At 44.7% G+C, this 16,116-nt stretch overlaps 1 protein-coding gene across 1 annotated transcript in view; it reads right to left on the bottom strand.

Annotated features, from left to right (window-relative positions):
* hivep2a (HIVEP zinc finger 2a) overlaps nt 1–11,913 on the bottom strand; it is a 29,268-nt gene extending 17,355 nt beyond the window's left edge. Inside the window, exons 1-7 of the mRNA XM_062436882.1 lie at nt 10,619–11,913; nt 7,635–9,520; nt 7,251–7,511; nt 6,659–6,827; nt 6,224–6,311; nt 4,328–6,113; nt 4,045–4,202 (exon numbers count right to left, since the gene is read on the bottom strand). Coding sequence (XP_062292866.1) covers nt 4,045–4,202; nt 4,328–6,113; nt 6,224–6,311; nt 6,659–6,827; nt 7,251–7,511; nt 7,635–9,520; nt 10,619–11,609 — 5,339 coding nt within the window. The 5' untranslated portion in view covers nt 11,610–11,913. The remainder of the gene's footprint in view (nt 1–4,044; nt 4,203–4,327; nt 6,114–6,223; nt 6,312–6,658; nt 6,828–7,250; nt 7,512–7,634; nt 9,521–10,618) is intronic.
* Between the last annotated feature and the right edge of the window lie 4,203 nt (nt 11,914–16,116).

Here is a 16,116-nt window from a genome sequence, read left to right as displayed (position 1 = left end):
TGCGGGAGTCTGTCTGTCATGGAGGGAAATTACCAGCAACCACCAGTCAAACGCTGGTGAATGTTGTCTGTCTTTTCTCAGCCGCAGAACATCACATTCAGGCTCTTTTCCTCGTGTGAAAAAGAAGCCGATTTTTTTTTCCCTCCCTGTGTGGTGGAATAGTGAGAACGGCTGCTGAATGGTGTAGTTTCCTGTCCTGTCTGCAGCGGTTGGAGCAGTGTAGGTAATGGAGTAGTTCAGGGCCTCATGTGTTAAAAAAACGAGGTCGAATATCAGGTACATCAAACGAATCCACCGTCTGCATCGAGAACGAGGGAAAAATTCGTCTTTCAACTTTTGCGCCGCCGTGTGGGAAATACCTCCGAACGCTCGTCTGAGTCGAGACGTTTACACAGCTGCGGCCAGTTATGAAAATGAATTACGATGATTATTTTTGTTTTATTCTATTTTATTCACGCCACACGGTAAGATCATAAAAGCAGATTTGCTTTCAAAACTACTCGAAACTTTCAGGTGTGTGTGTGTGTGTTGGGGGGGGGAATAAATGGGGGTAATGGATTCAGTTCTCCTTCCCAAAACTTGTTTTCTTTCATCCAGAAAAGATTTTGATCCTTATTTTTTTACAAGTTTTGGTGTTTTTGTGCGTCTGTTTCCCCCGTTTGCCTCTTAGTGCGGTTTTTATCCACTTAATGCTCCTAAAGTGTCCTTTGGGGACAAAAGAGAATTACTTCACTGTCTGCTGCATTTAATAACTCCCTGTATGTGTGTTTGTGTGTATATATGTGTGTGTGTGTGTGTGTGTGCGTGATGGCATTTTTGCATGTTTGTCTGTTCCATTCAGTAACCTTGGCCTTATTGGCCCTACTGTAAGACTATAAAACATTATGATACTGCAGGAATGTCTCACACTACGGGGGTTTCTAGCTTTAACTCCCTCGCACAGGCTTTATTAGACAATTTAAAAGTACATTTTAAGGGTAAATACCTTTTTGCTTTCTATGTGGAAAAATAATCTTTCGTGTTACTTTTTTTAATAACATCATAACTAAAAAATAAAGGGTCGTCTTGGCTTCGTCGTTATCAAACTAAACTTTTTTTATTGCTTTAAAGTCCGTATCAGATTCCTGAGTACTGCAAACAATCAATTAAGAAAATCACAAGTGCTGATGTGTACCTGAGTTTTGGTAATAATACTAAACTTTCTTTTTTGACACCTCATTTCGAGACATATAAACTGATTTTTAGCAAGACACTACACTGTTTAAATGTGACATACAAACAGCTCTGCTTTAATAAAATACAGTTTTTAAGAAATATATTATTAAACTCTCAAGATGTCAAATCAAACAAAAAGTAAAGATATGAAGTTGCGTTTGACGCCAGCTTTTGCTACTTTTTTGCTACTTGGTGCCATGGACACATTTCAGTATTGACGTTTCGTGCTCGGTCTTGTCCAAAAAAAAGTTATTTCTGCAGCTCATCTGAGATTTTCTGCAGCCCTTCGGAGCCTCGTTTAGCCGTTCGCTCATTAGCTGACTCATTTTAAGGCAGCTTGATGCCAAAACAAATGCCAAAAAAACTCTCTTATCTTACACAGAAAGATACTTTAAGAGTGAAATCTAAACTTTTACAACAGGCTGGTGTAAATTAACAGTTTAAAGTTGTCTTCTGCAGTCCTAGAAAAGCAATAAACCTAAAATTAAGTAAATAACATGGAAGGGAAAACATACTCAACAAAAGACAATATAACCTATATTTAACAATAAAAGCTACTTTTCTGATTGACATAAACAAAATATATAATTATACCACAGTTGCTGCTTTTAGAAAAAAAACAACAGTGTGAAAAAGCCTTTAAAATAAAAAACTAATGAGGGACAGATCCCACTTCACACCAGTCTATAAAAGCGAGAGAGAGAATTACGAAAGCCGACGTCCAATTACAGCGATGCATTTCGAGTCGTTAGGCCTGTGATGAGTTTACCAGGCTCGGAGGTTTTGGCCCGAAGCTGAACTGGCACAAAGAAGAAGGTTGTAAACAAATGTCCTTAAAGTTTGTAAAGTTGATGATGTTCTTTTTTGGGTTTGATATTTAGATGTGAGGATAAAAAAACATCTCAGTATTTTGTGAGTTTGGGGTCAAAGGGGAGCAGCAGCCACCTTCAACAGAGTTCAGGTATTAAAGATTGTTATTCAGCCTCCAGATGCAAAAGCTTCCTTAAATCTCAGCTGATAAATAAAGCTGACTGGACGTCCGTCGTGTCTCGTGAATCTAATAAAGTTATTTACAAAAAAATCTCAGTTTTAGTGTCTTGATGTCTATTTAATTTTGTACTTTGTTTCTTGATGTGTTACCTTCATTTTTTTTATTTTTGTTACTGTTGTCTTTTAACCCTCCTGTTGTCCTCGAAGGAAGGAAGGGAGGAAGGGAGGAAGGGAGGAAAGGAGGAAGAAGGAAGGAAAGGAGGAAGGAAGGGAGGGAAAAAGAAGGAAGGGAGGAAGGAGGGAAGGAAGAAAAGGAGGAAGAAGGGAGGGAGAAAGGAAAAGAGGTAGGGAGGAAGGAAGTAAAGAAGGACAAAGGAAAGAAGGGAGGAAGGGACGGAGGAAGGAAGTAATGAAGGAAGGAAGGAAAGGAGGGAGGGAGGAAGGGAGGGAGGAAGGAAGGAAAAGAAGGAAGGAAAGAAAAGAGGGAGGAAGGAAGGAAGGAAGGAATGAGGGAAGGAAAGAAAGAGAAGGAGGGAGGAAGGACTGACGGAAGGAAGGGAGGAGGGAGGGAGGATAGAAGGGAGGGAGGAAAGGAAAGAAGGAAGGAAGGAAAGTAGGACGGAGGGAGGAAAAGAGGAAGGGAGGAAGGAAGGAGGGAAGGAAAGAAGAAGGGAGGGATGGAGGAAGGAAAGAAGGAAGGGAGGAAACAGAGAAGGAGGGAACTGGACAATACTGGATCGGCATGCGGAAATGAACTAGAACTTGAGGAGTCGTTGTTTTGTTGCGTTTGACAATTGATTGATTATTTTCTGTCAAACAAAAACAAATCTATGGTTTCAAATCAGCTCTCTCTCTCTCTCTGACAGTTTCCACTAAGAACTGGTTTGTGGAAATCTGAGATCTAGATTATCATCCAACTTTGCTCAGCAGTTGTAACGGAAACTTCTGAGATTTGGAGATATTGACAAAGAAGCCAAACAAGTTACCCCCAAAACGAAAACATACACCAACCTCTTTGGCAGAAATGAATGACTATGTTTCCTTTTTGCACAACTCACAAGGGTGAGAGCGCCACAAAGGACTGATATAACACCAACAGACCTTTTTATGGAGGTATAAGAGTGACTTTATATATTCATTTCTACATAATGCTGTGTATGTGCCTACTAGACAGTTCACATTCTACAAGTAAAATCTGTTTTCAGTCAAAGAAAAATAGATTTTCAGCTATTTCAGCAGCTTTGAGCGGACTTTCAATTCCATTTAATGTCTATTTTAACCCATAAACTCACTTTTACTATCTTTAACCTTCATGTAGTCCTCCCGGGTCTAATTGACCCCGTCCGTTTTGACTGTTCCTTCTTTCCTCCCTTCCTTCCTTCTGTCCTTCCTTCCTCCTTCTCTCTTTCTTTCCTCCCCCCTATCTTCCTCCCTTCCTTCTTTCCTCTGTCCTTCTTTCCTTCCTTCCTCCCTTCCTCTTTTCCTTTCTCCCTCCTACCTTCCTTCATTCTTTCCTCCCTCCCTCCTACCTTCCTTCCTTCCTTCCTTCTTTCCTTCCTTCCTTCCCTCCTTTCCTTCCTTCTTCCTCCCTTCCTTCTTCCTTTCCTTCCTTCCTTTCCTTCCTTCTTCCTCCCTTCCTTCCTTGACTCGAGGACAACAGGAGGGTTAAAGGAGGCTCAAACACTAGAAAACTACATTCAAATGCTTAAAAAAGCAAATATTAAATCAATAATTCAAAAGTGCAAGTTACTACAACACTTCTGATATAATACAGGATAATTCTTTCCAATCGCTTTATTGGACTGAGGTTCTTGAACTGTGTGCGTTAGCTAGACGTACCCGCCTTCGAAGATCTTGATGCGGGTCGGTTCGTTGGCGGGCTGTTTGACCGAGACCTCCTTCTCCACCTGCTCCTCCTTCGAACGGTCCCACGACACCACTCCCTTCATCTTCCTCCCAAAGTGACTGACATCAACAGGCATCAGCTCTGGCTTCAGCTACAGCAACAAGAGAAGAAAAAGGAAAGAAAGGAAAGGAAATGAAGTATGAGGATATAAAGAAGAAAACGTCCTTTCTCTGTATTTGAATCCACGACTGTTTTAAATCTTTATTTGAGACAAACCTGATCAAACCTCAGCTTCCAGGCCACAGATGACACCAATTTTCCAGAGCTGGGTGGCGACATGGCCGCCATTGTGTACATCTGGTCAGTGTTCCTCCTCTGTTTGGACCTTAACAGGTTCAGCGCAGCTTTGGTGCTGAGGTTCAGAGGATTGGGGTTATATGAGCTTACACACCACGAGTTGTAGACGGAGCTTCGCACGGCAGCCTGGGTGCTGTTGGGTTTGGTGTAGTTCAAGAAACACCAGCTGACTCTGCTCATGGTGCGCAGGCTCGGGAACTGGAAAAACTGCTGGACGTCGGCTACATCCGTGACGAGCAGAGTCTGGCCCACTGCTCCGGATAATCCTGGACTTTGGTTGGCAGCTAGCTGAACCAGCATGCTAACAGGGAGTTTACTGGATGAGGGATGCTTGGTGTTGTCCGTGTCCTCAGCATCGTTGCAGGAGACCATGGAGTGGGGGCTGGAGCTGGGCTCTGGGGCTGAATCGTCCACATCGAGCTCCTCTGGGGAGTCCCGGCCACATGAAACTGGAGAACGATCTGTGACAATCTGGAGAGGAGGGGTAAAGCTCTCTGCCCGGGGTACATCGGGGAGATGGGGGGCAGAGGAACGCACGGGAATGGCAATTTTGGTGGCAACAGGGAAGTCGCTTAGTGGAGGAGAAGAAGACATCCTTTCAGAATCATCCATGGAGGCTTCGCTCTTAAGAGGAGCTCGATGACATCTGCCTTGATCCTTCTCAGGCTTGCTACTGGTTTCAGTTCCACTCAGCTCAACAGCGCTCATCTCCTTAACAATCTGTCCATACATCCTTTCCTCCTTCACTCTTTTCTGCTGCTTAGTCTCAATGAATAGCTCCAGAGAGCTGGCAGGGGAAAGCATTCGTTTGCTGCCTCCGATGCCAGATCCCGAGGCGTCTGTGGTGGAAATGGTGCCTGACGTTAGTGACAGCGGGATCCCTGTGTTCACACGTTGCTCTGGCAGTGAATCTGGACCCTTCCAGTTTGGATAGCGTAGCACTGCCCCGTCAGTCTGTCCCAAGAAGTGTGATAGGTTGAACCCTGTTCCACTTATGCCTCCTCCAACTCCTCCAGGGGGTTTACTGACATTCATAACACCAACTGGAGGAGACATGTTGCTGCTGTCAGCACCGCCTGGCCTGGCTAAGCCTACACCGTGTGCTCCACTGCCATGGGTAGTTATCAGCTGGCTAACACTGGTGTACATAACACTCCCATACGATGGCACATGGGTTTGGATCCGCACAGGAACTAATATACCAGGCAGAGAGGCCTGGGAGCCCAGGTTCTGGGTGGCAAAGACAGGTTGGATCTGCTGGAGAAGCATGGAGGTGTTGGATGAGCTGGGCAGGGGGAGCTTAGAGGAGAGAGAGGCAAAGTTTTGTGGTTGCTGATGAGATAGAGGGGATGACCGAGATGAGAAAGAGGCAGGGTACATCTGAGAACTTTCCGGTTTTCCGTCATGTGGCTGTTCATGGATTTGCTGCAGGGAGTGGAGCTGCTGTTGTTTGTGGAGTGGGTGTCCAGGTAGGTTGCCCTGAGATCTGATGTGTAGTTTCTGGATTTGTTGTTGGGCTTGGAGGGTCAGCTGCGGTCTGGGCGTCGGACCGGCCTCCTGATTCCAGTATAGACCTGGTGGCTGGAAAGAAAGGAAGGGGGGACTACTTTGGTACTGCTGCATGCCTTCCTTGTTCAGGACCTCGTGACATGGATGTTCCCCCTCAGATGAAGAACCCTGGGCCTGCAGGCGATGCTGCTGGGACCTAGTGCAGAAAAGGTTGAATACTCTTATTTTTCCTGTAATTATACTGTTGCAGTAATGAATCTTGTCTACTCTTTTTAGTGTTGCACAGGGAAATCCACCCTTCCTTACCTGCCATAGAGAGGCTCGTCCTGCAGGCTGTCCTCACTGATACTCTGCTGGAGTAGATGCTGGTGGTGCTGTTGGTGTTGGTGAGATCCTACACGTGGATATTAAACATAACAATGTATTACGTGTCTTGTATTTCTAAATCCCATACACTACTCTCATTCTTTTGCACAGTAAACATGTCATTCATTGGGTAGAATACGATCCAAACCTGCCAAGTTTAATGAGTAGAGAAAGAAGCTAAAACAACCACCATGTTATCATGATACTGCTATTTGGTTAAAGGTCTTGGGAAAGTATCACAAAAGACTTAGCTACTATGATTTGAGTTCTTGATTATACACTGTTAAGCAATTCTGTAAGGAAAATTACACAAAATCTTAAACAATTTCCTGTATATACTGTGACATAGTTTTAAGGTTGTAATGCAAAGCTTACCACCAGGACTACTGCCAACTCTCTTGGTTCTGCTGGCCCCATCGATGCTGCTGTGTGGTGATCCTGTCGGGCCAGACCACACGCCCTGTTCCAAGCTCTCCTGTTTGATTGACATCTCAGCACCCCCTGGTTCCTGAGTGACTGCCTCTGGGTAAACACTCAATGAATGCTGCATGTGTAAGAAGGGAAGCAAAGTGGGTCAGTCTTGAAATTACATGTAATGATACTTATCAGTTTTATTAGGAATTGTCTAGGCGGTTAAGATTTTAGGATAGTAAATGGTTGGAAAGTATTTCAAGCAAGCGGGGTCATCTGTCGTTTGATTTCTGATTTCTTTCTGCGGGTGAGACTATGGATGATTTGCGATAGGATAAACCTAAATGTGGGTGCACAATGTAATGTAGATATAATGAAAAGAAATTTGGTAGAAGTAGGTGAAGGGGCCAGGACACTAAAAGTTTCTCGAGGTGTTTCTACTACCATCTAAATCAGGGTTTTAAAAGTACTAAAACTAAAGAAACAAATCAAAGTCTGTAGGTTAGACTAATCGATCAACTTGAGATTAACAATAATAGGGAGCTTTTAATGTTACCTGTCGAACAAGATATCCACGCCGCCGTTCCTTCATTGCAGAGGCACTGGAGTAAAGCTCTCCCTGTCGTGAAGTTGACAGGCTTCCATAGTCAAAGGATTTGCTGCGCATTTCAGGCAACTCTGTGGGCAGTGTGCATGGTGCCTGCTCCGATGAAGACCTCCTCATCTCCCTCTGCTGCTGGTGGCTGGAATGACTACTACCAGGCACCGTCAGGAACTCCGACTGTTTAGCTCCACCACCGGGGGCCGACGAGTCATCCTGGTTCAAAATCACAAGGACCAGATGTTATACCATGACCATCTTAGCACGCTACGAAAACTATACTTAAACTGCTGTAGAGGTATTTTATACATTAAAAGTATGAAAGATATAACTGGGTACCTGTTTGGTAGGTGAGCCAGACTTGAGGCCTTCATCTCTGTCAAAGGACATGGAGAAGGAAGAGGAGTGGGACAGGTTGCTCTCCTGACTGGGGCTGCGAGAAAGGCTGGTGCAGGTCGACTCAAAGCTAGACTCTCCAGACGAGTGCTCCATATCCGCGAGGCGCAGCCTCTTCTTCTTGGGTGGGAGCTTTTCTGATGGCATCTGGGAGAGAGTGTCACTCCTCTGTGGCAGCTGGAACTCCTCCACATGCTGCTGCTGCTTCTCCGGTTCCTTGGTCATTGGAGCTTCTGTATCTTTCTCAGGCTTGTCTGGCTCCTCCGTCACCCTGATTTCAGGAACTTGGATGTTGGGTTGCCGGACTAGTTTGTGTGGGATGTGATAAGGCTGGCCAGGTGAAGCTGCAGCTGATGAAGATGAGAGGGAGGCCATGTCACTGTCACTCTGCAGCTGCTGCTCCATACTCTCCGTCCTCAAAAGGGCAGACTCAGGACTCAGAGCATCTTCAAAGATGTCTGTGTCGGACTGTTCAGAGTACTGGCTAGATGGAGCTTTTTCTGAAGGCTGATAACCTGGCTGCTCAAAGGACTCTGACTTCTCAAAAGAATTTGGCCGGCTGAGGGAGTTGGTGTGCTGGATTACTGATATAACATTCCCAGCTGCCTTCCTCCCCTCAGAGTCAGTAAACAGTGCAATGTCCTCAGAGCACATGCTGGCACAGGTGTCAAAGCTGTCAGACTGGCTGTGAGCACTGTGAAGAGAGCCCTTCCCTGTCGGGGTGCCTCTGGACCCATCAAAACTACCTTTAAATTCATAGTCCCCCATCATCTCTACTGAACCACTACAGCTACTGTCACAGTGTCCAGGGCTGTCCTCCTCATCCCCAACACTCTTCTCTTTCCTTCTTTTTCTTGTGGCGATTTCTGACATGCTAACTTTAGTACCATATGGGCTATAGGCAATGTGCTCTGGGACTCCTGGGGGTCGCTCACTAATCTTCATACCCATAGATGAAGGTAAAGTCTTAGGCATATGTCCGTAGCCCTCAGCCTCTCCTACATGGGCTTCATTGGCTGAATGTTCGAATGCGGCCTGCCTTCTGAGTCTGCGAAGCCCTGGTGGGTAAAACACATCATCAGACGTCATCATCTCATCGAAGGAGTGGCTGCCTCGAATTGCAGGAGGTACACTTAGGTTAGGAGGGGAGGAAGTTGGCATGGAGTTACTCCTAATAAGGGTTCCAGAATCCGATGGAGGCTCCAGAAGCCCTGTACTGCTCTGACAAGGTCCTGTTGGATACTGCTTGGGATCTCCAGAGATTCCTACATCCCCTCTGAAACAGATATGATCCTCAGCTATCTTCCCCATGTCCAGAATTGCACCTGGTTGCTTTAAGCTAGCTAGGCTGCTCGGGTCCGCCCCAGCCATACCCACCGTGATAGACTGTCTAGATCTGGAGTTGGGTCGGTAGTACCAAGTCCGACCAAACATAATCTCTTCGTACGTCTTTACATTAGTATTCGGAGGGCTGATCTGCTGCTCTGCACTCTCAGAGCGGGAAAAGTAGCCAGAGTCTGTGCTGCCCTTGCTGTGAGGACTGAGGAGGTTCAGGGACTGGGACATGGCAGAGTCAGGATCGTGGCCTTTTTTCTCATTCAGTCTCAGGGCCAGTCGCTGTTTGATGGTGGGGGAGTCATCCAGTGAATGTACTCTTCTGCCAGCCTGCGACGCCAACATGTGGTGTGATGCTTTTATGTCTTGAAAGGGCGGGCACTCCATCCCTGTGGAGGGGACTCCCCCCGACTTGGGGACAATAAGAATAGGCACTTTCATAGACCCCACGGGCAACTCTTCAGCTGAATCTGCATATGCTGGTTCCACACCACCTAAGTAGAGCATGATACAGAGTAGAGCACCAAAAAGCAGATTAGAGTTGAGCAGTACAACAATAAGTAAAACAACACAAATTTTTCAAAGTTGACAAGCTACAATTGTTTATTTTTAAATTCTGATTAAGAACTTTATGCATTTTAAGATTCAGGGTGGTTAGTATTTCACAATATGTCTTGTTAAAGAGTAATGGCCAATCCAGATTATTTTTATTGAATGTATCAAACCAACTACAATCCGAGAGATTTACGTAACCCCCCATTTTTCTCCTCTATCGCATTTAATGAAGCGTAATCTGCATGGACAGTTTTTTAAATTACACAAATCTGTCCATACTGATTGATCAAAGCTCTCAGTCTGCCTGTGATCTTGCTGGTTTCACTACAGGCAGATGTTTTGTTTTTTTATTTATTGAATAATACAATCACTGTCCATTCTATCTTGTGGAGCCTACATGAAAACTATTTTAGTTTAATCATTTTCTGCTGTCAGTCAGCCTGGTGAAGACTGTTTAGCCAGCTGTTGTCCTCAAGCTGACAGATGGCTACTTCTGTGGACAGAGATGCTGAACTCAAAGCAGTCGGCATGAACTGATTCCCAGTAAATACACCCTCAAGATATCTATCAAATAGCATTTGTGAAGGCTGATACCACAGTTGGTCAACATATGAAATGTAACTCAGAGTCTTGGCTATTATGTTGGCTTAACTGACCGTCAAATCCAAGCAGACACAAGCTACAAGCTAATTTTGAGCAGAGATATCTATTGTTGGAAAAATCATCTGTATTAAACCCTCCTGTTGCCCTAGGGTCATTGACCTGGGAAGGCGTACTCAAAAATGAGGTATACCTTAATTTAAATGAGGCCTATTGACCATAATTTCCAAAAATATGTGTAAAACCAATGGTAATAAGTTGGAATGAAGTTGGCTAAAAAGGTAAAAACACAGTATTGGGTGATAATTTAAACCTTCTGCTTTATAAACATCCCCAAGAGGACGGGAAGACAACAGGAGGGTTAAAATACAGTCTGACAACAAGAATCCATGTGATTATGTGTATATGGCTGAGTTCCTCTTTAACGGGAAAATTACCTGTATTCTTGTCAGCTTCAAAGGAGAGCTGTGGGATGGGGCTGTCTTTGTCGGTCAGCATGGTTGAGCCCTCCACACCTTCCTCATCTGTGTCAGTGCTCTGCTCTCCATCTGAGTGGACCTCAGCTTCGCCCACTTGGGACGCCTGGTCCATGTCCCCACTGCGCGCCACAGCTAGCTCTGAAAATGGTACGAGTCCAGCCTTTATGGCATGAGCATGGGACTTGCGATGCTTGTAAAGGTTGCTCTTGGTTTTGAAGGAAAAGCCGCAGGGTACGCAGGGATATGGCCTCTCTCCAGTATGTGAGCGGATGTGCTTTTTCAGGACGCTAGGCTTGGCGCAAGCTCGGCCACAGTAGTGACAGATGTACTTTCCGGGTTTTTTCGGTTTTTGCTCTTTTTTGCCGTAGCCCTCATCTCCAGGCTCGGGGCCTGACTGAGAATACTGTCCGAAGGAGCTAGGTAAACTGGGAGATTTCTGCCGTGGAAACCTCCCTGCCCCAACTCCATGTGGGTGAGTGTGTCCTGGGTGTCCTACAGGGTACAAATCATCTGAGGGCAACTGGCCGGCAAATGGCCAGGCGTGAGGCTCGAGGCCTGGCTGTGGTTTGGCTCCTGAGAGGAAGCGCTCAGTTTGAGGGTGCTGAGGGTACGGCTGGCCCAGCTGGTAGGCGTATCCCCTCGGGAACCCCTGAGCAAAGGGCCCTTGGGAGTCTTGAGATGGCGGGCCTCCTATGGCCCCAACTGCAGAGGGTCCAGATAGCAGCTTCCCAGTATTCCCTGTGATTCCGTACTTCTGCTGGGGTGCTGATCCCCCAGTGGCACCGCACGGCAAACTCTCCCGATGTTTTGCCTCCGGGTCAGCAAAAGTGCTTCGTTTGGTGGTTGCAGAGGGCTCAGAGGCCCACTGTCTATGCAGAGGCGTCTTGTCCTTTACTGGTTCTTTATTTGGGCACTTCTGCCCAGCGGCAGCTGATTCACGAGCCTCCATTTTTGTGAAGCTCTTTTGTGGATTAGACAAGGGAGGTGAAAGGGGGATGGTAAGGGAGTTGGGAGGGTGGGTTCTGGAGGGTTACAAGGTCCCAAAACTAACAGGCATGATAGCTGAACCTTTGAGGGCTGCCGTCAAGTTCACAGAAACAGGAAGTACCTGTCCATAGCTGAAATAGACTGATTGCAGAGCCAGGCTGGAAACAGGAAGTAGGAAGTGGAAATAAAAGGGGAGCCTTAGAGGACAACATCAGAAATGTTTCTCTCCTTTTGCCATTTTGTAAACACGCTTAAGTCTCTGTGCGTTGTTTTTCTGTCCAGTTCATCCGAAAGGTAGAAGTATCCTTGAGTGATCTGCAGAGAGAGAACAGAAATGTTTTAGGACTTGTGTGAATTAAAAAAAACAAACATATAACTCTTGAGAATACTAAATACTAACTTTTCTTGGTAAAAGTGCTTGTAGATCCTCTTTCTGTAGCTTCAAAAGTCATTCAGTTCACTCAGCAAAAGACCTGCAGCAAAACAAAGAGAGAGAGAAAAGGGCTCATTAGTTGTGTTGTCCAAAATCATCAGCAGTACAAAGCCCAAATTCAGCCTGACTGAAACCTTGAAGTAATCTACAATCAGATGTAACATTTTGACTAATAAGTACAAAACAAAACCTCATACTTTGTTGTAGAGCGAGGACTCATTAAGTTGTCAAGAACATGCCTTACGTGCGAATCTAAATGTCATTGATTGCTCAGTTAGTTTCTTCACATTGGAATCCATCCGCTTTCTGCCTTTGCCTCCCCTTCCTCCTCCCCTCCCTCCCTCCTCCCTCCTCCTTCTACTCAGTGAGTCACTGATGCAAAGCAAACCCACGCTGTTCCTAAAAAGACACAAAGGCTTATAAATAGCGCTGTGGAAGTGACGTCGGAGTGTCATAATGTGTGTAGGCGTCCAAAAAGGCCAAGTCGAAGAGCAGCTATCAGCGCTAGCACCTCTCCTGCCTCTCTCTGCGTGTCATAGTTTGATCTAACTTGGTATGTACTCAGTGGAAAAGCAAACACACACACACACACACACACACACACATACACACTTACAGTACTTGCAGGCATTGCAACTGCACTGCAAACACTGCAGTAGACACATTGTATATGTGTGTGTTTCCGTTGTTTAACGTTTCTTAACCACAATAACACCTGACAGCAGAAGAAGCACAGAGCGTTTGCGCGCACACAAACACACACACACACACACACACACACACACAAAACACACAAAACACACACGCCTGCTGAAGTTGCATTTTTGCTTTGTATTTCCTCATCGCAGGTTTTAAACAACTTCCCTCGCACTCTTGATTGCGACACACACACACACACACACACACACAGACACCTAAACATGTACACACACACACACAAACACACACACACACACACATTGTGGCCTCAGTGCTGGTAAGCAGGGCTTGGTGACGTGGTGTGTCTGGGGGCCCAACGTGAGATCTATTAATAGCACTTGAGGAAAACATGCTGTATTCTTAGCAGCAGGAACGTTAACTTTGGGCTACCTTGTGTTTTTCACATGCACGCGCACACACACATACATATGCAAACACAGAAACACACACATACACACACACACACACACACACACAAGAAACATTATCTTAGACCTGGGTCACATTTTTATGTTTTCCATGGTGTTAAGAGTGCAGGAATGTGGTCTGAAACCCAGAGGACCGACTCCTCTGTTAAAAACAATGGGTATTCAAGTTTGGCCAAACTCAGGGTGATCGGGGACTGGATGGTCGGTGGGTCAGCTGACTCAAACTACAAGCTAATGTAGACAACCTGTAATGATGAGCTGGAGGTAAAGTCAGTGTGTGCTTCTTGTACACACCAGTATCACTGCTGTGGGCACACATCTGATGCATTGCAAAGACAAATAAGAAATAGCTGAAGGTGCCAAAGCAGCAGGGAGTGAATTACTGTTGGTATCGGTTTAAAATGAGTCATGTTTGATGTTAGTCTACAGATGCAACATTAGGTTAAATGTCAACAAACATCCACTTAATCACTTGAAAGCTAAAGGAACTTCCTGTTCCCCTTCTTAATGCACAATTTGATAGATTGAGTGTTTTTCTCTTTGCCAACGCTTGATTTCATAACAGGGGGCATGCTGTACTTGACGGCCAACTCCTTGAAACTGGTTCAAATATCTTCAGTTCAGTTCTGGATCATCAATTGAGCTTGTCTAAAAAATACTAACCACATTTTCAGAGAAGTTTTCAAGTGAGTCAATCTTACAAATTGCTAACAGAGGCCCGATTGAGAGTCTTAACGTCCACCTGACATCATGGTTCAGTCAGTTGAGGAGCAAAGTCCACACACTGCAGCTCCCAATGCAGGTAGGTTTTATAGGATAGCGCTTGTGGTATCCTATTAAACCTACCTGCATTGGGAGCTGCAGTTTTCTTTTGCTTTTTCAGATTTGGTCCAGTACCTGCTTTCTCCACAAACCTTTTTATAGAGTAGTTGATACTTAGGAAGACCCAAATTGTGCTGTGAGTTACCTGAATACTGTCAGGACCAAGAGATAAAACGGCATCCTGACAGACACTTTTTTCATCCTTTATTTTTCCAGTTTAAGACTCTGAACTTTGGGAAACATTTTGAAGTTTAAAAGCTGAGCTGCAGGTCTTCCCACGTGGTATTTTAGGTCATGTTCTACTGTTTTATGCTCTCTTATATAACCTTATATACTATAATACGGTGTGCTTTATAGTAGAGTTGATATTTCTATTCTATATTAGTTTGGATGTTCAGGATAGCATTTCAGCTGTTTATCTCTCTTTCCATGATGTAGTGCAATGTGCTCTATAATTAAACCTGCCTCTTCTATTCTATTCTATATTTATTATTCTCTGACACCCGCAGAACAAAACAAAAACGACGTCATATCCAGGAAATCATCGTCACCTATGTTGTCACATCCTCTGTATGACTCAACCTGATCCAGGATGATGAACTCCGGAGGGATTTTCAAAAAGGTAACACGAAAAACACTTTTAGTAGCTCCGGTATTCAAAATACGTGGAACAGGAAGTAAAAGTGGCGAGGAAGCCATGGAAGTGAAATCATGCGTCATGTTTTTTTTTTTTTTTACGCAGTTTGGCACGGCCTATTAGGTTTGTATTTTAATGAATGACACTGTTAAGGAGTTTCATGAATGCCTGTCATACTGTCCATACTTAGTTTAATGATCCTGAATTAAGTGTATCTTTTGATTTATTGAGGGTTTTTCTTAAGATTGAAGTGAAGCTACATTCAAATTAGCTTTAACCCTAAAAAAAACTGGTCTTTGTTCAATAAAGAAAAGACCTTAAATATACATATATACACTGAAATTTGGACTCCTCAGTGAAAGTTCAAGCTTCAAACAATCACATTTTGCTTCCTGATGTCTGGCGAGGAAGCGATGGAAGTAAAATCATGCGTCATGTTTGAGTTTTACACAGTTTGGCATCTCATATTTTCATTAATGACACTGTAAAGAGTTTCCTGACTGCCTCTCATAGTCATCCATACTTAATTTGATGATCCTGTCTTTAGCTTTAACCCTAAAAAAACTGGCCTTTGATCAATCAATAGCTCTCTTACACAGAAACGTACTTAAGGTAATTGAAATAAAACTGTATTAACACTAACATTTTGACTCTTAAGTCAAAGTTCAACCTTCAAACAGTCACATTTAGCTTCCTAATTACCGATTTCTGGCTTTTAACATCCTCAAAATTCAAAAACTTACTGTACACATCTCGCTGCCATTTGAGGTCGCCAACGGTTGCAACCTTCTCCACTGTCTGCTATCTCAACCTCACGCGCCTCGTCTGCTATCTGACCTCTTGACTCACACGCCCCGTAATAACAACAATAACGATGAGTTACACCTTAAAGCATGCAGATAATAATTCTCCACTCCTGGTTAAACTCCAGTTTAACCTTACGTAAGGTTGACTGGTTTTGTAATGAAAGTGTTGAATGGTCTCAGTCTGCGAGGATGAGTGGGAGAGCGTGTAAGTGAATGGCTTACATAAAGCTTTATTCATACATGCACCGACACAACCTGCCCCAGTTCCTGTGCGTAGGAGAGACATAGCTGCTGGCGTTGTTTATATATATATGTGTGTGTGTGTGTGTGTGTGTGTGTGTGTGTGTGTGTGTGTGTGTGTGAGAGCGTGGGAAGTGTATGTACCAGTTGTGAGTGTGTGTGAGTGTGTAGGGAGGTGGAGAGAGAGAGAGAGGGGGGGGGGGGGGGGGGGGGGGGGGGGGTTGCTTGCTGGCAAAGGGCATGACGAGACACCCAAGTTGTAGGTAGGTCAAAACAGGACGCATTCAAAGCTTTTACGCAGAGGTAAAAATAGTAAAACACACACACACACACACACACACACACACACACACACACACACACACACACACACACACACACACACACACACACATACACACACA

The sequence above is a fragment of the Scomber scombrus genome, chromosome 17, assembly GCF_963691925.1.
Source record: "Scomber scombrus chromosome 17, fScoSco1.1, whole genome shotgun sequence".
Taxonomy (NCBI): domain Eukaryota; kingdom Metazoa; phylum Chordata; class Actinopteri; order Scombriformes; family Scombridae; genus Scomber; species Scomber scombrus.
This window is presented reverse-complemented; position numbering and strand designations above follow the sequence as displayed.